The 22668-nt window shown below is 37.1% G+C and overlaps 1 protein-coding gene across 5 annotated transcripts in view; it reads left to right on the plus strand.

The window, feature by feature from the left end:
* Positions 1-22668, plus strand: part of BEGAIN (brain enriched guanylate kinase associated) — a 161948-nt gene that overhangs the window by 103818 nt on the left and 35462 nt on the right. For all 5 annotated transcript variants that reach the window (XM_072038292.1, XM_072038295.1, XM_072038294.1 and 2 more), the window contains one exon: positions 3909-3975. In XM_072038292.1, the coding sequence (XP_071894393.1) occupies positions 3909-3975 (67 nt within the window). The remainder of the gene's footprint in view (positions 1-3908; positions 3976-22668) is intronic.

A 22668-nucleotide genomic window follows, 5' to 3' on the forward strand; every position in this document is an offset into this window, starting at 1 on the left:
GCATGGCTTTTTCAAGTCAATTTTTTAATTATAGTCAAATACCAATCTTGGAACCAAAACCTTTCTCCAAAGGTCATGCGGGGTTTCCTGCTTGAGACCACACCCTGGGTGTCAGCTTTGCAAGGTCTCCCTTCCTAGCTTTTACCAGGGAGTACAGTTATTTAAGACACAAGGAGTAAACCTGTACAAATATATTTTTAGTGCAAAGATTAGCCCACATGCGGAATTATTTCACCAAAAGCAAGACATATCATAGATTGAAGGGGCTATCTGAACAGAAATCCTATGGCTGCATTAGCTTTCAAATAAATAGGGGGAAAACTCTTGTTTTCATAAAAAAGACCATGTTACTTCTGATAACAGATAAGGAAGAGGGCTTTTGAACAAGAAGTTATTTTTACAGTCACTCTTCAAAGCTAAACTGTATTCTGGTTGAAATTCCCTTCTTTGCACAAACCTGTTTTACTTCAGATATATCTCATGGCTTTAAGGGGGCTTGAAAGAGAGTGCAAACAGACTTGTGCAGGCTTTCTCTTCAGTGATGATCTGTAGTCTTAGAGAGAAATGTGGTGTTTGCTGTTAGAGCACTGATACATAATATTAAATGTGGTCTAAATACATGTACTTCTCAATAGACTCTATAACTGAGAATCTAAACATGCATTTAATGCATGCACATATATGCATGATACAAATGTACTTGTGGAGGCACATGGGTATCATCTAAATATATGAATTTAACAATACAAAAAAGTCATAAAAATATAAGTTATCAATTCACATAAAAGGAGCTTATTCTTAACCCATTTTCATGGGTTAGTGAAGCTGACCTATTCTTTGCTTTATTTGCAAAGAAGACATATTTACAACATCAGAATGTTTTATACTTCACAAGGTTTTTGTTATCTAGGTTTTGTTTTGTTTTGTTTTCCTGTAAACAGGAAAAATTCTATCATTTCCTCGTCTGATCATTTCAAATTGGAATTATTTTCCCTACTCCACTTCTATTTCACACTGTTGCCCAAAGATAGATTTGATTACTGGGTTCTTTTATTCCTTTAACACTTTCTTCCATATATTCATGGGTCCATTTCTCCCCTTACCACCCACATTTGCTGACACTTCTTTTGGCAGAGTGGATTTCCAATTTAGGTTTTATATGTGTATGTGCATGTGTATGTGTTTGGGTATATGTGAGCATTTGTGCTTATTTTGACTACCTTTGCATACTGTTCTCGATAGAAACAATTTTTGAAGCTCAGCTTCCTATATACTGTGGATTTGGGGTTTCAATTTACTGTTTGGGTTTGATTTGACTAGTAGGCAATTTTTTGTAGAAAAAAATAAAAAAGAAAAAAGAAGCATTGCCAGCCAAGAATGATTATTTAATGGTAACTGATCTTCCAGTCATTCACATCAAGAGAAAAATGGTCTCTGCAGAACCATTGATGCATTGCCACTGTAATAAGCCATATATCCAGGTAGTAATCACTGCTGGTTCTGTTCAAGACACGTAAAGTGAACATTCAATATGTCAACCTTCAATATCTCCCTTGAGCTCTCCATGTAGATACATACTGAACAGACTGGGGTACAGAGAGGCTTGAGCTAAAAAAGCCCTGAACCAATATTCTTTCCACTTTTCTTTCATGAATTTTGCAGATACTTTTGAACCCATGCAAACTTTCACGAAGTTGCAGATGCTAAATTTGACATCAGTTTTACACCATCTCTAGCTGAGCCACAAAATGCTAGAGGATTGCTACAAAATATATTTAATCTGTTCTATTTTGATTTTCTTGAGGAAAAGCTGCAGACCATGACTGACGAGATACTAGGGTACCTCTGGTCTCAGCCAGCAGGCTCTATCTTATTTTTATAAATCCTTGTTCCCCACACCACGGCATGCAGCCCTACCAACATGACATAAGAACTAGTGCTGAATAGCTCTCTGCAGACAAAGCCACTTTAAGCCTCCTCACTTCTACTAACTTATCAAAATCATCTCTGCATTCTCCTTTGCCATGAAAAGATGGGTATAGGGTATCCTGAGATTTCTCTCTGTTGTGTTGACTTTAGCTAAATACCAATAAATTCCAAGTATACCTGCAGCTGTACAAATAAATGTCTGTACAGAGGGTTAGTAGCAAATGCCGCATCTAACAGGAACATGGAGAATGCAGAGATCCATGAATTCATTCAATCCTTTACGTCAGCTGGACATTTACACAATAGCATTGTGAGAACTGGTGAGTAATGACTGAGCCATAGGTTAGTAAAAGTCTCACAAATTTCCAGCCCATTGAGGTCACCACCTTTGCAAACACCATTTACCATCCATCCTCCTCACAGGGTGGAGATCTCTGTGCAGCAGCTCTGTAAAATATGCAGTACACCAAATTTTTCCCAAGACTAACAATATATATTTGAAATTGCCACCCTGAGCCTGGCTTGACTCTCTGTGCCCCTGGGAGCTTCATCTGTGGGTATGTCTTTACCTTGCCCACAAAGCATCTGTCCTCAGCACAGAGCTTTCTGCTCAGAGCTGTGTGGCAGATGTTACGGTATAACTGTGAGCCTTACAAGAGGCACTGCCAACCCCTGGCCTGCCCCTGAATGGAGGATTTGGTTTATGCAACTGGAAAGAAAATCTCCATGGCAACAGAAGGAGGGAGAGACCTGAACTGTCACTGCAAGGAAGGGGTGGGATGGACCCCTCCGTTCGTAACCATGGCATGGGCTGATTGCACATCTCAGTTCTGATTTCAGCAGCCACTCCTATCCACACGATAAATCAAAGGTAATTCTTTGATCCCAATTCCTTGCTGGTCATTGTGGAAACTAAATCCAGGTTCAGGCTTCTCACACAAAGTGGCTTTGTGCTGAATGATTGTGTATTACATCTGAGTTCGCTCATACAATTCTCTAACACATTGCCTAAAATCAACTTACCCCTTAAAATACCTTGACCTATTGACATAACATTCTCAGTGCAAACATTTAGATGCATTCAGACAAACTTTTTACAGCTGAACTTCTAACATAGACTTTACATTTGTTATATACCCTGCTGAAGTGGTATGTACCAACAAAAACAAGGAGCTACCCTCTCTATCTTCTGTGGACAGAAAGGCACAGCTACTACTGAAATAGGAATGCTTTTCCCATAGACTATGCAGCTTGCTCACAACAGTAGTGAGGTTACAATCCAAGGAACTTAACGATGTACAGACTGAAACTTTTCTTTGGTGGATTGCTCTGGAATAAGCCGGGAAGCTTCATTTTGTGAGTCCTTTCAATCCCTCAGTGCAGATAAAAATAAATACACACCTTTTCCAGGCCACGCCATCTAAATTTATTTGCTGGAAGAAAATAAGATGTGTTGCTGAGGTTCAAGGAGGTGCAATTCCTTGAACTTTTGTCAAAAGAGTATTCTCTTCTAAGTCATGTGGAATTGCCTGCATGTTGTTTTTACTGCAGTCATTAGGTTTCTGCTGCAATTCTCCATATTAAGAGAGCCTGGTAATTCTCTTTCTTTAGTGTCTAAGTAGAAAGCTCATGTCTCCTGCCTGACATGTTATTCCTGAGCCTAATGAAAAACTATAATGCCTCTGTTCAAGTTATGCAGCTGTGGTGCATGTCTGCACACAAGTACAGAACAGCAAACACATTTTCACTTCTTGATGGAACTTGCCACTAAGTATAGTAAGCAAAAATGACAAAGAAGTTTGCTTAGGAAGTAAGTGGTAATTATCTTTCAAAGGCAACCACTGACTGGCAACAGGAGTGATAAGAAAATAGATTTCAAGTAGTGTAAAGCCAAGGTTTTGTACTGATGTGAAAATTACAGGTGAAAAAACAACACAAAGAACAATACATGAAATTACATGATATCATTTTTGTTTTAGGATACAAAACAATTACCTAGCCTTACAAAGAATTAATCAGGATCTGGAAGATAAACTTTACAGAATGGTAAGTTATCATAAGTGAACTCTTCTTTTTTTTTTTTTTTTTTTTTAATATCAAATGTGTTTTTATGGTTTTTGAATCCTAGAACAAACATACATACTCCAAATACATTATTTAAAAAAAATGATATCTGGCTTTATCAATAACATGTTCCAGAACCCAAGCTGTGTAAGATGGTATGTCTCCATTAATTTAAATGGAGATTACATTTGCTGATGATCTGGCTGAGTAAATTGTAGCTTTAAAATAATTCTCATTAATTTAGTTAATAACTTTGTGGGTTTTAAATATTTATGTTTTCATTAAGTAACAAATTTAAATAAGGCAATTCAACGTTTTCTCATGCTTCTTAGATACTTTCATTCGGATTTTATTAAGTGATTTAATATAGCTTGGATAGCCTGACTTTTATGTGCTGTCATAACTATCAATCTCAGCATATTAATTTCCAATCTGCATGTGTCTGCAACTACAATGTCAATGTCACTGTCACAAGCCAATTAGTAACCAAGCAAGGAAATCAGTGCACCATTTATTGTCTCCACATTTAAGGAAAATATTACAAGACACGGCACCACTTGTTGAAAATGGTTTGAAGATGTTAAAAAGAAATGGCAATGTCTTTAATGCTGTAGCTCATTACTAATGCTGCTGGGGCATCACTGTTAGGAGAAAAGTTAGAAATGTAAGGGTAATGTTTAAAGAGGAAAACAACAACTATTTTGATCTGAAAATGTTCAGGTCATGCACACAGCCTGAGAAGCTTCCTCTCCTAGATCAGTACGATCTGTTATTCCTGCTCTTCTTGCTGCCTAGCCCCAAAACTGGCATGTCCCAAGCCAGAACAGTCATGAACTTACAGGATATATGCCCAGGCAGAGTCCTGACATACTGCTCTAAAGATGCTATGTTAAGCCTACACTTTACATAGGTCTCATATGTAACATTTGCATGGGTGGGCTGCTTGAAGTGAGGGCAACAGATTATTGTGCTTTGAAAATAAATAGGGACCTTGGCAACATACTCGAGAGACATCACCCTTTACAAAGAAAGTGGAAAGAAATTTTTGAAAATGTCATTGTTCTTATCTCAAGAGTGTTTAAATAGCTGGCAATGGATGAAGTACTGATGCTTTTGTAGCTGGCTAACAACAGGGCAAAGTTTCAGCTGGGTTAGAGTTGATTTTTTTTTTTATGTACAAGCATAAAAAACATTTGATCTTACGTTGTGTGTTTTTTTTTTCTCCACTTTTCCTTTGTTACATTCCTTTTCCTTTTATCCAAATCACTTCAGGAATTTATCGCCTTCTTTGGCCTAATATTTATTACATATATGCTAGAAAAGAGAAATAAAGTAACAGCATTCTGACTGGTAAAATAAATAACAAATTAAAAAATATAGAGAGAGTGAAAGGACTCCAGGAAATCCATGCTTTTTTAACAGGCATTTCAGATCAAAGCAAAGAATTTTTAAACTGCTGTTTCAGCATCCACTTTAAACCCAGAGCAAAGATTTCTGAAAGAAGCAAGGCTGCTTCCACAGAGCACTGTACCTTTCTTTATCCCATTAGTATGACAATCATTGAAGGCAGCTTCAGAGGCTTGAAGAAGATCAACCAGGCTCTGTATACCACTTAAATTCAGACTGCTTTGCCTTCTGAAATACTGAAACTGAAGACACAAAATAAAACCAAACAAAAAATCAGTTGGAAATTCTTCTTAAAACAAAACAACAACAACAACAAAAGCAAGAAATAGTACCATATTGGAAAAAAAAAAAAAAAAAAAAAAAGGAAAAAAAAGTGTTTGATCTTCAGGTTATTTCAAAAACTGTCAATACTTCATAGCAAGTTGGATTAAATAACAGCTGGTCTGGCTAGTCAACAGCTTATGGTGGACTGTGCTCTTGGATACCTTTCTCTCCCTTTCCTATTTAAAAGGAGCAGCTGTGTTTATTTATTATTTTTTTTTGGTCTAATTTATTCAGTATGTCATTCTAAAATCAAGGCTTTGATTTCTCTACCTTTATGCAAATCCTAATACCTAAACCACATATTTATTTTCTCCCCATCTCCCCTTCCCCATCTCTCTGTGTATATGTATGTGTGTACATAGGCACACGTATACATTCAGATTCTTAAACGAATTTTGATCATTTAATGTGTCAGAAGTAACAAATAGGGAAAATAAGTTGTCCCCCTTGGATCTCCCTGCCTGAGGGTGACCTGGGATGCTCCCAGGAGAACCTTTTCTCCCTGCCTTTACATAATTTTTAATTTAATTTACATTTAATTTACAATTTATAAATTTATAAATTTTAATTTACAATTAATCCATAATTCCCCTTTCCCAGAGACTGGCCCCAGCTCATCATAACTAATCTGGGACTCCACCCTGGCCTCCTTCTTCTAATGATTTTTGGATACCCTGAATGTTAAAGCTTTTTTTTTTTTTTTTTTTGCCTGTTATTGGGATAAGGGGTGTAAAAAATAATCATTAATTCATCAGCAGTCACAGAAAAGAAGCTGAAGTAGCAGTTATTTTTCTTCTAGGCTCTGCTTCCTTTTGAGTGCTAACCTATAAAATATTTAAAAATATTTGAAAGCACACTTCTGATCACAACAAATGGTAACCAATTGAAACCTCTGTCACATCAGGACTCTGAATAAAAATATAAACCTGAGTGTCTGTGTTGGCTAAGGACGGAAAAATGCAACCTTGAAATCAGTGGAGAGTTTGCTGTGTTAAATTGAACAAGACTAAATAGATGACACCATAGAGGCAAAAAAAAGTAAGACTGCTGTCACTACTCGTATAAACTTCTGTTGCTAACACAGGCACAGTCTTTAAGTGGAGAAGATTTGTTTGGTCCTGTAAGCACTGGTGAAGCTGGGGAATATGCAAACTGTCTTCTTAAATAATTAAGCTTTATAATTCTTTTTTTTTTTTTTTATGTTGTGGTAACAGACTAAGCAGAGTCCTTAAATTTTGTACTGTGATTCTATCAAAGGACTATTGAATTAAAGAACTTTTTTTTTCTTATCTAATTGCAGTTGTTACCAGTATTCTTTACTTTCCCTGATGCTGGTCTGAGTTTCCTGCAGATGTTCTGCCATAGTCAGCACTTACAAGTAGATTATACAAGCCCTCCCAAAGACACATTAAGAAATCTTTTATATACTCTCAATTAAACTGTATTCTGCACATGATCCTCACTTATTTTAAAAATATTCTGAATTTTTAAGGCTTTCTGTTGTAGCTAGATCTGTGTTTTACCTGTAAAGCTATAAACCACATTTTAACGGTGTTTACATTTGGGAAGAACTAATAGATACCTAATAATAGCTGCTTTATAAATATAAATGATAATGAAAATCGCACCCTTTTCTCCTCCCCCGTTTGCATTTTGAATGTTCTTGAAAATCTGATTCCAGAAATCCAGCTGCAAATTGCTCATGAGACCTTATTCCCCAGAAAGACCTTAAAATACCTCTCTTGTAACTAGGAAGTTTGGCAGACTCCTACACTGTATAAGATTACTTATTGTGCCAAGTCCTTCAAGAAGGCAAAACTTAAACCTCTGTTTTGTCTAAAAGTCATGTTATCTGTACAGACAGCACTGGAGATGGACAGGGAAGGGGAACAGGAGGAAGAAACTGTGCCCTCTGATGATCTGGAAACTAGCTGATAAGTCAACTCACACACTTTGTAAACCCTTAATCCCATTACTTCTTGGTCTGCCAACCCATCTCCAGGAAGCCTGCCACCAAACCAACACCTTGATGTGTTGGTTCAACGAACCTCATGTTCTTCAAAGTGTCATCGTCAGGTCAATTGGGTTTGGTTGCTGTTTTTAAGGAAATATATATATATATATATCTTCTCTCTCAGCACCAGTTCAGGATCTCTTGACACTGTACACAATAGTGAGTGCTGACACCAGGGTCATGACTGGACTCCTATCCTCAGCAGCACAGGAGTTGTTGGGCACCAGCCCCACCAGTCCCAGCCAGCAGGGCTTCAGTTCCCTCTGTGCAAAACCAGCATCATCCTTCTGCACACCATGCATACTATATGTTACCATCTGTCAAAATTAATACTGTTACACCACATCAATGCCTGATTTTTCATTCATGTTGAGGCAGGCTGGGGGGTGTAAGTTGGAAAAATGTATTGTATAAACTAGCAGTAAAGAGGGATTTGCATTAAGGACTATCAGGTCTGAAATGCTACAATATCTGAACACTGTGCTGGTTTCTATCCTGTTTCTTCCTCTGCCATTGAGTTAGAGAAGGACTAAAAGGTACAGAAAATACTTTATGTTATTAAGAGTTATTTATCCAGCTCTTGAATATCTGGGGCTTTCCACTCTGCTGGCCATATGTACCCAAGCATCTCCAGCTAAGGAAATTCAAAGATGAATTAAATATGAGCTGAGTAATTTTTAGCCATGCTCTGAAGCTTTGTGTCAGGGAATTGTCATTTTAAAGGAAGCAAGGTCCTGGATGTCCAGGCCAGGAAGGCAGGGAATATGAAATGGGGAGGAATTTGATGAACAACTCCAGTCAGGCATTAAAACCACCTGGCTACCAGGGTGAGCCCAGTGCCTTGGTTTGGAATTTAAACCTTTCACTAGACTGTGTCTGAGTTTCTCATGACAGCTATCAGTGACTACCTAAAATAGTTTAAACCATAGCTGAATGATGATAACTATGGAAAAAAAGTCTGCCTATTTCTGTGCAAACCTAAGAAAAGCAAAAGCCCGGCACATTTGGGTTCCTGCAAGGGGATGACAACTTTGACAATGACTTTGAACACAGTGGTTTAAAGTACATCTTTTTTGGTCTAGTTCCTTTATAAAAAATAACTTGTGGATCTCCCTCCCCAACCCCCACTCCCCCAATATGTCCCATGAAAAAGAAGCAGAGATGGCCTAAATATACTTAAAAGGATTTGCATCCCAAAGACAAGAAAACTTTAGAGTCAGCTCAACCTGACAGGCTCATTTACTCACATTCAGTGAAGACAGCTGTGAATTTCAAGAGAAATTTATACTGGTTAGTTAGCTGAGGCAGAATCCAGAGAAGGTCTGTGCTTTGTGGACTAAAACAACTGCAAAACAACATTTCTAAGGAAGGAAGTGACCATATATGCTGTAGAAACTTGTCATTTATAAAAATAGTGGTTGAAGAAATGCATTTCTAAGAGGTCTTTAGTTTTCATCTTTTTAAGCTTACAGGCATTTTGTGTTAAATATCTTCTCTATCTCTCACTAATTCTTTTCACATTAACTTTCCAGGTTTCCAAAAAAAAAAAAAAAAAAAAAAAAAGCCAGAAAGCCAGATAGGCTATTAGACCAGGCTATTAACACCCATAGCAACTACACAGACTCAAAGTAAGCAGATCTGTAAATTTTTCAGTCTTGTATAAATTGGAGGAACAGCTGTGCCTCACACAAGCACAATCATGCACACAAGCTTTCAGGCATCCTCCATCCTTTCTCCAACTCTCTCTGAATGGAGATTCACTTCCTGTGAGGAGAACTGGCTTCTTCTTGGTTAATGTAGATAATAAGCACAGTATCATGAAAGACTGTTCTGGAAACTCTTTCCTTTTTCTAAAACCATAGAGTTATTCTGCTATGTCTTTCCCTCATAGTAGGATGTCTTCCACAAGCACTGGCAACCTAGGGGAGCTGTAAAGTGACAAAGGACACACCTCACCTCCAATATCTTCCTTGATGAATGATGACAGAGCTCCATAGCTCTTTACTTCTCAACATGTCTTACCTCTTGGCCCCCTATATGCATTTCTGATATCTGAACTTTTAAATAGTATTTTTCTTCATCCCAATCTCCATAGTTTGGTCTCTGCCTGTCAGGACATCCCCAGAGCTACTATCTTGGCCAGATAAGAATAGAAAAGGCTGTTGTTTTCAAAGTGAAAATAATAAAAAAATAAAATTAAAATTGAAAATCTCTGGGACTTGGTATCTTTGACCTGTACCTTTCTTATAAGTACTTAGCCCTTGTGATTATCTGTCAGTTCACTACTCGGAAAGGAAAAGTGAAGAAGAGTAAGGCTGAAAAGGTATTGTGTAGCAGGCACCCCACACCTCAAAGTCTTTCATGAAAGCATCTATGAATGTGAAAGGCAAAGTGCAGGAGAGTGAAGGGTCTTGGCCAAGGTCATCAGCAAGAAAAACTGTTCATCAAGGAGCAAATTTCCAAATAACTCTCAAGTCTTCTCTACCCAATTCCAGTGTCTCCAAAAAGGATCAAAGCACATCTTAGGTTCTCTTCAACTTAATTTCTGATGCCAGCTACTTATATCCTGTTTACAATATAAATAGAAAATAGCAGAGACAGAGTTCATCAGGAGAGAGAGAGAGAAAGAAGCAGAGTGTTGGCCCATCTAGACCAGCTCCACCTAGAAAGTTTCTGTTATCTGTTTCTATAATCTATTTTATTTGAAAATAAAGAAAAATACTTTTATGAAATAGTAGAGCAGATACAGAACTTAAGACCATGTAATTTATAACGTACAGGAGAGAAAGCAGAATTAATTCAGATAAGGTAATGTCTTTGGGGAAAGAAAATGAAAAGAGGGAGGAGAGGGGAAGACTGATTTGTGTACTCTCTTGTTCTATTTGTATCCCTCATGGTCACTGAACTGTACTTTGAGGATATGGGATCATCAACTGCATAAGATCTTGTATCACTTTTACCACACATGGCCTTTACCTCTAGCAGAGTCCTCTGCTCAAAAGAGATGTAAACTTTTTTTCCTTCAGAAACAACACATCTCTTCTTTCAATCTACTGCCACTAACACAACATCAGATGGTACTATTACATTTACTTTTTGAAAAAAAAAAAAAAAAGAAAAGAAAAATTGCAAACAATCAACACCATCTCTTATCCCTCCAAACATTATTTAGCATGTTGTTTTCTAGTAGGGCTATTCTGGCAAGACATGCCACTGATGAAAACTGTAGGAGACACACAGACAGACTATAAGCATATTTTGTCAGCTTTAGCTGAATTACTAGCAGAAAGAGCACAGAGTGGGAAGCTAACTATGCAGCTTAGAAAGGCTCTTGATAAGCTGATAGGTATATTTTTTTCAAGCATAATTGAAATACTGGGGAGGGTGGTGGGAATTAAAAACACACCTCTGGGTTCCAACAAGTAGGCCACGTTATCAGTGAGGTTAGACAGTGAGCTGATTGTGTTCAATTATAAACAGCTGACCCTGACCACAGCTGATTCCCTAGAGAACTGGTCCTAAGTCATCAAGATCAAACAGATAAACAGAAAACAAACTTTTAGCCACAGATGATATCTAGTGCCTGGAGTAAAATCCTGACCAAATGAAAGAAATACAGTGGGAAGTCAGGGTTACAGGGTACAGATGTGCTGCTCTTAACTTCATCTGTGCAACCACTTGTGCAGAGACTTGTCTCGTGCAGTAACTGCAAAGCAACTCTTACTGAGCAGCCAGCTAGTTCCTGCTTATGGGAGTAATCAGCAAGTACAGTGACACCCTGTTCATCCATATTTTATATTAAAGTGCATATATAGGCAAAACCCAGGCCAAGAATGATAGGACCCTTCCCCAGGATAGGGCCAGGCTTGTCTACATTCATTTAATTTAGATAAGCCAAGTGTTGCTGTTTATGATTTTTCTGTTCAGATGATGTTCATTCTGTTCAAATGTTCATTCCAAATGAGCTGGATAAGAGGTGAGAGGTTCCTTTACCCTGAGCTCATGTAGGACACGGGGCATTCATTGAACTGAAAGTCTCACATATATTTCCAGATGGCATTGTCAGCTCTACCAGGAGGAGCAGATATAAGCAGTTGTTTTTACATGGTGTAGCTTGGTCTTATTTCAAAGAAGGAGCAAATCGATTCAGCTGTCAGTGATAAGTAGTATAAACTGGCATACCCTGCTCAGAATGGCTATAGTCCTATTGACCTCAGTCAATGCATGCTTGCCCACATTAAGAAACTTTACAGACTAACACTAGTACTTTTTGTAGTGGGAAGGTAAATAATCATCCTGCATATATTGGACAAATCATTTGCAATTAAAAGCATGCCTCTTCTTCAGAAAGAGCACCTTGACAGCAGTTTTCTAACCACATTTCTTTCTGTGATACTTTATTAATTATACACCAGTGCTGGATTTCTTTTTTTTTTTTTTCTTGTACTGCTACGGAATTACATTTCAAGACTGTGACATGGGGTAGTCAAGGAAACAAATCTTTATAAGACCTCTCCAAGTACAAGGTTGAATACAATATTAAGAGCAAATCATTCTTCCAGTGAAATGTCATAGAGCATGAGATCAAAATCCTCAAACAAATCACTATAGCCCCACAGTGTTATCTTTAATAATATTATTCTGTTTGGAAATCAGGAAGAGAAATCAGACTCTGCCACAGGTCATTTTTTAATCAGCAGCTAGTGATGTTTATTAAAAAAAGATAAATTCTATAATTTAACTCTGCCGGACAAATTAGATCAGGCCAGTAATTTAAACTCAAGGCATTACATCGTTTATCAGAGAAAAAGATGCTGCTTCATTCCATAGCTCTGTTTCGCAGAATAAATATTTTAAAGTGTTAAGGACACAGGAGATACACTGGCAACACATACCCAGTTCCTCCTCTCTATCATAAAATAAATGTCAGACTTGAACATCCTGCTATGAATTCCATTCCACTATTTTTATTCTATCGAAAGGTCCAAAGCAATCAGGAAAAAAAAAAAAAAAGTGTTAGAAAAGTGAACATCTGTATGCCTAAACTCTACCCTCCTACTCCTGCAACTTTTTTAGTACAGGGGCAAAGTGGATCACAACAATTTCATCTGACAATCTTTCTTGACAAATTCCTTTCTTGCTGTGTCTTTCCCTTGGTATGTCTTCCTGAAAGATATCTCCAACTTAAAAAAAAAAAAAAAATGGAATTCCCTTGGTCCTGAATGGAATTCCCTTGGTCCTGAACTTGCATCCTGGAAACACATGACAATGTATACACAAGCAGGTGTATACTGGGTGTCCCAGTATACACAGAGAGTATATACTCTATACACAGAGCTTCCCAGTAAAGTATCTCCTCATTCTTCTCTTCTGCGAACTCGTAACTATACCTTGGCTTTTTCTGTGTGCCTTCTCTCAGATAACATTGTTCAATTCTGCATCATCAAATAAAACAATAAGGAACAGATAAAAGCAGTTTAATATTCCTAAGCAATGGGACCCTCTCCTTTCTCCATAAAGGAGTTTGAGATGTTCGTCTGAAAGAGTTTGCTAGTCATGTGGTATGCAAATTTCACTATCTGCTGTATAAATCTGATGGATTTTCTTAAACCTGTTTCTTTCTTAACCGTATTTTTCAGCCTTGTTGCCTCTATACACTTATTAATTATAGCAAAAGATTCGTATGGAAAAATACATCCCTTTATTTTTGGAAGTCAGGAATATCAAAAACATTCACAATGTGACTGTATTTTTTCAGTGGGCTTAAATTAACTAAATTCATACTTTTGACTATTCTTCCCCAATGCTCCATAGTATAATCTGGCATGAGAAGGATTAGAAAAGACTTGATTTAATTATATGCTCTGTCTGAGCAAATACAATTCAATTAGGAAGATGTGATTATTAAATTCAAAATGCATTAGCATGCATCAATCAGCTGTATGAGCTTTAAATTAATAAATAGTTCTTTTACAGTTACCTAACTACTAGACAGAGAATCAGAATTAAAACCTCTAATAAAATTTGCCCGAGTCTCTCAACGCAGGGTTTAAAGTATAATTTACTGAATGGATTTTGTACACGAGCTGCAGTAAGATCAATGAAGTTTGTTCCAGCATTGGGTGATGTTTCCAATGTTGGGTTATGTCAGAGTAGTAACTGATTCTGTTTTGTCTCAATATGCAGTCTTCTGTGTTTCAGATCTAACTGAAGGGAGCACAGAGATACATTGAGGGTTTTTGTGTGTGTGTGTGTGTGTGTGTGTTATAATGACCTTATACTTAAAGGTTTTTTTCAAAACTTCTATACTTTCCTGCTTAAACATTTTAGGATTTTTTCTCTCAAATTTCCTGTAAGGATAAGGAGAGAGATCAAAAATACAGTGCATGCATAGACAAAGGATTTCAAATAAAATAAAATTTCAGTTTTTATAGAAGATGCTAGGAAAGCAAATTAAAGGCCATCAGAGATATCTAAGTTATCAAGCAAAGATAGATTAAATTCCTCCTAATAGGGATCACCCGTTCAATACCAAACTCAAGATACTAATGAGATGTGTCTAAATGAGGAATATGGTTTTGTCAGGTCTCCTAAACAGTCTAATAAGGAAACAGAGAGAGTGCAAAATATGGCCATGTCAACCTGCTGCACTGAGGTTTCCCATCTGTAAAGCTCAAGTCATCTGTCTTCATGGGGCTGACTTGAGTATTAAGCTGAGGGAGCAAAACCATTCCCTGGAGTCACCCCAAAAGTGGCATTGCCTCTGCCCCTGGCTGGAGTCAGGAGGAGCTCACCCCATGAGCGGCGTTTTTGCTAGACAGCAGAACAGATCCCAGTACACTCCTGTTTTGTTTTCCAGCTACATATTTCTTCTTAGAAGACATGCACTAGGGAAGAAAATAGGAGAGATGCTAGCAGCCCTGCCATATACTCTCACCAAGGATAGTGGCTGTCTCCTCTTCCTTTTCCAGGACAACTACAGAATTATCTCCTTGTTAGACACCTCCCCAGTAGCTGCTCTGCTCCTCTGTGAATTATCATACTCTTATATTAATCTATCTACATCTCAGGGTTCCCAGTTAAAGTGATGCAGAAGCTCAGTAAATATAACATCAAGGGAAGAAAATTCATTTGAACAAGACTCATTTTCCTCCATGGTGACTCACATAATTGGCTTTATCTGCTGCAATGAGATTTTGATAAACCCTCACTACATAGTCTTGCCTAGCTTTCCATTGCTCAACTTCCAGGAATTTGTCTTCTGGGTAAACAGCCAGAGATGAAGAATAAAGAGTGACAACATATTCCATGAGGAAGGGGAATTATAGCCAGAAGCCCTTTTGGAAGAGAGTGCTGAAGGAGCATGGATCTGCCTGATTCTTCAAACATTTGATCTATATATACTCTTCTTTAAGCTAATTTAACATAATTATAGAGGCCCAGAGATCAGAATGAAAAAGTTTACTGGCAGTTTCCTCAAAAGGGGCTAATGCCTAACTAGCTTCATTTTCATCAACAGAAGAGTTCCCACTGACTGCTGAAAGACAGGAGCCATCCATATCATTCCTGGTCAGAGACCACTTCCTCTCCTATAAGTAGAACAGAATAAAAAGCAGGATGCCCAGGAAGAGAGTTGCTAACTAGGCACATGAACTGAGAAAAGAGATTTGGACTCTGAGGAGTGCTGATCCATTTACTATAAGGAAGAGAAGCTGTCTGGTTTAGCTGTCCTCTGCTATTAGGAAAGTACCATATGTGGAAGTGGCCAGCTATACCAGCCAGGCATCAACCTAAATAAAACAAAAATAAATTTAAAAAAATCAAGGTGTCAAGGATAAAACTAATCAAGTCACCAAGGGGTATGAAAAGAGACTCTCTAGCTGCTCATACATCAGTGCTAGCAATATAGTAATAGCCTAGAAGAATTGAAAGTTTTCATGTAATACGTGTGTATTGTTGTCAGACAGTCTGACTGAAGTTCACAGAAAAGACTTTTGTGACTAAAATATTTAAATCAGATTGTTTAGGATAGATCAAGTGGATTGCAGAACTTGGGAATGGCAGTCTGTATTGTGCCTAGCAACTCTAAATAGGTAGTCTTGAATATTTTTGAATTATTAATAGAAGGCAGAGGCAGATCACATGCTGGTCTGTGCAGCTACAGACCACCACACTGCAACAGAGAAGGAGGTGAACAGCATCTCTATACATTGCTATTTGTAGCAAGAAAAAGAATGCTGTCATCGTTAGCTTTAACAATTTATGCTGATGATAGTTTACAGCCAGTACAGAGCTCTTTAGAACTGGTTACAAAAATTTATAATGAAAATTTCCTAATTATGAAAATGCTGCACTAAAGAGATTCTCTCTTTACCTTTATTATGATAAATACAAAGAATGATCTTTGAATTGAAATGAATTTTAGCTTAAGGGTAAGAGATCATGAATGTATTAAATTTGATATTTGTACACAGAATAAAATACAATCCAATGATGTATGTATTCAATGCAAAAAAAAAAAAAAAAAAAAAAAACTGAATCTCACAAAATTGATAATTATTTTGAGTCAAACCATCTGGGAGAAAAGATTTTAAATATTTACCAGTAACCATTCACATTGTTTTGCTAAAAACAGATCTCATGGTTAGGAATAAAATAAAAGAAAGTTGTGGTTAAAAACCACAATATAAGTTATAATGTAATATTTATAAGTTATTCTTTATAAGTTATTCTAATATAATATAATAATGCATCTGAAGTTCATATAACTTGAAGAAATTTAAAGAATGGTTCTGTTATTTTATCTACCAGGCATGGCAGAGTGTGCATTGACTATAGTACTCTATTGAAGGAGAAGTCTATGATCTTTTTTGTATTCAGGTTAAGATGTTTTTCCATCATGAGATGACAAAATATTTTGTATTTTGTCAGTAACCAAGGACAATATTAAACACAGATACTGAAAATGGATGGTTTTAAATCAACAACATTTTACAAACGCCATATCAGGTTTGAAACTGCCATATCAAACAAGCATTTGAGGTTTAAAATGTATAACTAACAAATCTAAGAACCATGGAGAATTGCCAGAAGACTGGAAGAAAACTAATATGCCACTATATAAAAGAAATTAAATGGAACGAACAGTGAACTAGAGGTCTTCAGATATTTTTTTTTCCCAAGAGCCGCATACTAGATTTTTTTTCCCTTTACTCTCAGTCACTTACTAGATTTTCAACAAAGTTAATACAAGCATGACTGTGAGACAAAAGGTGTGCTTCGTGTCACCTACCTTTCTGAAATTAAGTATAAGAGCTCAGCTAGTCCTTAGGTTCCTCTAGTCAAATAAAAGAAAGAAACATCTCTACAGTGTCATCTTAAAACAGGTTTCTAAGCACCTGAGCATAAATGCTCTTTGGACACATCTTTTCCACTGACTGGGGACTAGAAAAGTAGCTTTATCCAGTGCCTTATTCCTAGATGGTGAGATGAGGTCAAGTTATGTGAGATGAATACTGCCTTCCTGTGTCTGTGATAATACTCTATCATTCAAACCTATGAATCCCTTCCTGTTCACCCTGGATATCTGTGTTGCTTCTTTTGTGCTCTAGAGGAGTAATACACTTAAGCTGATCCATTCTTAAGAAGAACAGAGACTGAAGACTTTGAAGATTTAAGTACAGCAGATAAATCCAATCCACAGTCCGATGTGTTAAAAAGTTGTGCCATGAAAATTGATTTTCTTGAAAACAATGTATTAAACTGGGAAAAATATCAGAACAACTATTAAAAACAAGTCAAGATTAATTACTTAAGCATGCAGAGCCAATGTCAGTAATGATAATATTTTGACAGTATGTTAGGCCAAGAGGATATGGTCCTGAATAGCTGACTGTGTGAGTAGCATCCATAAGTATCACTCTATGTTTAGCAGGTCACAAAATCTCATATTTTACTCTTTTCTAGCTTTCCCGTTCCTTTCATTCCAACAGTGCTTTTTAAAACAAAACAGTTCCTTTACCAAGACTTGAGGGTTATAAAAGCTTTGATTCATTATAAAGAGGAGATCAGGTTTAACTTGAAGTGAACAAAGACTTTGCACAACCTGAAGGGTGTCCCTGTAACTGTGGGTTTATAAAGAAAAATCTGATGAGCTCTAAGGGCTTATTTCAGTCTCGCCTAAGGTCTCAGCTGCCGGAGGAAGTCTCAGAGGAAGGTCATCTCTACAAAGCTTCTTTTACAGATTTTCTAAGCCTCTCTACCTACTCTCGTCTTTACTTGCAATCCTCCTTCTACCAAATACACTAATGCCCGCTCAACTTTGTTGAGGCACATTGGGGTTTGAAGAGAATTGCTGGAGCCCTGTGCTGTGTGATGTGGTTGTAGTGTGTCCACACATCTTTTCACATCCTACTCAGCCTCTATCCCCTCCTTCTATAACAATAACAGATGCTAAAATATTTCTGCAGAGATTTTCAATGCTGCAGGATGGGATGTTCTTGCTCATGAAGTCAAAATTTGCTAACACAATTAGGAGAGACCAAGATTCCTGACCCTGTCTTCTAAATGACAGACTTTCTTAAATGTTCTATTTCTGTCATTACATCATCAAGTGAGAATTAAGCAATTAGTCACCTGAAGAGAAAGAGTGATACGTTCAGGTTTAATAGTGTTAATGTATTCTTCATAGTATAAATGTAATAAATATTTTTAAGCATAACTTCATATCCATAGAATTCAATTGCAAAACTCTCTGAGACAGATGTAGGCACCAAAGTCAGCTCTTAGCTGCAACTTGTTCTTGTTGAAAATAACTTAGTAATCAGATGAATACTTCCCTTTGATTAAATCCATGATTTTCTATTAAAAACCCAAAGCTCCACACCTCTCCTCAGAGAATATGAAATGCTTCTATTGGCACATAGCTGCTATAGGAAATAGAAGGTCAGAGGGCTCTTAGTGGATGTTTGTTTTGTTTTGACAACATAATTTGCTTTTATTAACTCAAAAAATCCACAATCTCTTATAAACTTACACTACTTCCTATGGACTAACAATTGTATTTTCACATTCCCCCTAGTTCAGAAATGTATGCTGTATGTTTGTCCTGGTAATGCATAAGGAAGTTTCACCTGTGTAGAATAAACCTGATACAGCATAAGGTGCACAAGAAAAATGGCCTCAATACGTAGGCAGTTAAAGAACAGGACCGGCTTTCGTCCTAGCGAGTATGGCATGGGTACAAAAGCAAAGAAATTCTGCTTACTGGGGGCAGGGGAGAGAGGAGGATATCACAGTCAGGGAAAAGTCTTGAGTCCAGAGAGGGGGACTGAACCCAAGAAGTCTTCAGGTGATTGACAGCCTTAATGGAAGCCATCCAACTAAGCCCTTATGGGAGCTTTAATGGGAGATAGCAGTTGGAAGATGATAGCTAGAAAGAAAAGAGAAATGTTTTTTCCATAAACACAGTTTGTCAGTTGGAGGTCTAGTCTCACATGGGAGGGGTGCGATAGATTAGGAAGTAAAAGGAAGTAACAGAAATCAACAGAAGAAATGAAGAAAGAGCAGAATGGTATTATAAACTGTTATCTTTATAGTGAAATGGAACCCTGGAGAATAAGCTGTTTTCATGGATTTTCTGTTACAACTCCTGAAATACAGTCAAGCACCTGCACCAAAAAGGGTGCTGGGGGAATGGAAAATGCACTTTCTTGCTATCTTCTACTTTAATGTGTTTAATAACTGCGTAGTTGACTTCTGCACAGCTTGGCTGTGGCAGCCAGAATTATTTAATACCATAACAGACAAGTTAATTGACAATTTTATAGAAAACATTAACATTGAAAATATACAGATTAGCAAGTTTGGCAACTTTAATACAATCTGCATTAATCATTTGTATTGCTGTTGCACTCCAAATTTTCTGCCCTGAATCCCTGGGTGAAGTACAGAGCATTAAAATTCAGCAGTACAAATATTTAAGTATGAACCAAGTTAAACAGAGAAAGGTCTTAAATCAGAACCTTTTCAGGAGGACATTATTGTACGGAAGGAGTTTTTGAACTCAAAGTAAAAGCTCTTAACCTAAGTGACTTTATATAAGCAATTAAGGATAACCAAAGGCCAACATTATTAGATATTAAGGCATAGGTTATTAGAGCACACACTGCATAAGAAATTTTAAATAGTATTAAACTGTGTGCCAAGAATTTTAGAGGAAGAAAGATTGTTTAGCAGGAAAAGGATCTGAAAAGACAGTAAAAACAAGAACTGGAAATGTGTCTTAGACATGGCACTTGAAAGAAATTTGAAGGCAAACTTTCATACATGATCCAGCTGGGGTTTCAGCAAATCAGTAAAGCTAAGCATATTAGCTAAAGATAATAATAAATCCCTGAAGATAAGACTGGGAATCATTTTTAGAACCCGAATGAGGCAAACAGTTTACAGTCTAGGAACATATCTGTTAAAATATCACAAGCATCTATCAATCCTGTCTTGTCTGCTCTGTCCATTGACAGCAGAACTGCCTTTTTTCTCTCTGCTAAGTTACCTTTTAGCTATCTCTAACTATATTTATTGTAGGAAGACAGATGGTCTGACTTTTCAGAAATACACATTTCCCTTATTACATCACAGTTGGAGGATCTGCTGGTGGAAGGAAGAGTTGGTATACAAAACAGTCTGGATGAGATTCATTCCCAAATAAAATCTCCACTATAGAAACAAAAAAGTAGACTTCACCCTTCTGAGTTAGGAAAAACCTTGAACACACTTTGAAACTTGGTGGAGCACTCCCCATTAAGCTCAACATATGCTAACACTCTTCCAGTTAATCAGCAAATACTGCCATCCATTCTCATTAGACTAAATCAGTTTCCTGGGAAATATCCCAATAAATTGGTGATTCCAATTAGGCTCTTTCCAATTAATTTGCACTTCATGGGGGTTTTAACATTACTTCACTTAAATCTACTCCGAGAGTTCAGTGTATATGACTTCAGCAGCACTTTCCCTATAAATAGAGGCTACAGAATTCATTCCATAGATGGGATATGTCTTAAGAAGATGCTAGTTTTCAAAGCATTTCTTGATATTTCAAAGTGTGGGTATTGAATGGCAAAGTGCCTAACTGAGTCTGAAGAATCACAGCCTCACTCACCAGTTCCCATGAATGGCTCTGCTATTGCCTTCATGGACTCCAGGCTCATTTTTCCCAAGTATCTTACAGCTTCCCAGCGTCCATCACATTTCCTTCACAGAGCAGACCTTTCCAGCTGGAAGTCACTTCAGCTCTATGCTTACAAAGAAAACATTACCATTTACTCCCTACTTTTCAGAGCACAGCATTCAGTACAGAGAGTGCTGAACTTAAACTTCAGTTATATAAATACAAGCCCTTCATCCTTTTCTCAAGCATAATAGCAGTTACTCATAGGTGTCTGGCAGCAATCATCTAGTTTTAGGCCTGAAGGTCAGGCAGACATCTGCTTTCACACAGTGAAGAATGATAGGTCTCCAAGATGGAAAAGGACAGTTCTTTGCAATTTTCAACCCTGAAACCCTCAAATTTGTTACTCAAATGCAATCTTCCCTCCAGAATTAGCTGATGGATCTAACACTTATTTCTTGGTATTCTTAAAAACAGATGCAGAAGTCAAATAATTGAAAAAAGTAAGTACCTAGACATCCACAAGATGAATATTTTCATTATAACTGAGAAACACTTTAAATTTGCACTATAAAAGCAGAGATGATATGATATTAAAACATTTGTCCAAAAGCCAGAATAAAATAAAATAGTATAAAATAAACAAAAAAAAAATATAATAAAAAAAGTATTTTAAATTCAATTGTCAGGATAACATGAACATATAAATGGAAAAATACACAAATTCTTAAAGTATAGAGCAAATAATACTCTACCAAAAAGGTCCATGACTTAGGCCAGCAGCTGCCATCTTTCATTCCTCTGTAGCAGATGTCTTCTCTACCTCTTCAAGCAGGTGTTGAAGGATTCAGTTATTAGTTATGGCCTGAAGTAGAACCAGCTATCAGTGAGCTGGCCTTACTAATGTTCCATATTTTGAATATGCCTGGATCCCATTGTGAAGGAAAGGGGATGAGAGCCTGAGACTCTTGTGTGGAGTTCCTCTGAAAAACTCCTTGACTGTTTCTAGTTCTTTGAAAATCCCAATGATCTTTGCTAAATCTTCCTTCATCCAGAGACACCCTAGGTCCCATTGCTGATTCACAGAGATCTTGTCCTTCACTCTGTCAGCTTCAAAATGCAAATAATTCCTCTCGGTTTGCTTCCCCAGCACTTCCTTTTGCCAGGAATTTCCTGCTACTGTAAAAATTAATCTGACCTACCATAACGCTTGGACAAATGTTGTCACCCAAACATGAGACTGACCTCCAATTCCCAGAGGGAAGAGGTGAATAAAAAGTCTGTTTTTTATGGTGGCTATTCTCTCTTATTTCTCCAGCTCCAGCTTTTAATAGCATTCTCCTCTCTTCATCCTGTAATATCTTGGCTGGGAGAAAAATAAAATAAAAATTTAAAATGTTATCCTCTCAGCCTGGGTGGAAAAGACACCAAGAGAAAAACAGATGTGCAGAGAGAATATGCAAAAGACAGTAAAACTGATAAGAGATGTGGTAGCAGATGGGGGCAAAGTCTGAAAACTGACCAAGGTTGTGATTAATAAATGATCCAAATTTTCAGCTATCTATAAGCCCAGTACCTGAGATCATTCATGCTTTGAGGGAAAAAAAAAAAAAAAAAAAAAGAAAAAAAAAAAGTGTTATTCTATTAGGACATACAAGTAAATTTGTATACTTTATAGATGTTCCTTAGTCAAAACATATTATTGGTCTTAGTGCGAGATGAATTCAGTGAACTGATTTATAAATGAGATTATATTAGC

Source organism: Anas platyrhynchos, chromosome 5 (assembly GCF_047663525.1).
Source record: "Anas platyrhynchos isolate ZD024472 breed Pekin duck chromosome 5, IASCAAS_PekinDuck_T2T, whole genome shotgun sequence".
In the NCBI taxonomy this organism is placed as follows: Eukaryota; Metazoa; Chordata; class Aves; order Anseriformes; family Anatidae; genus Anas; species Anas platyrhynchos.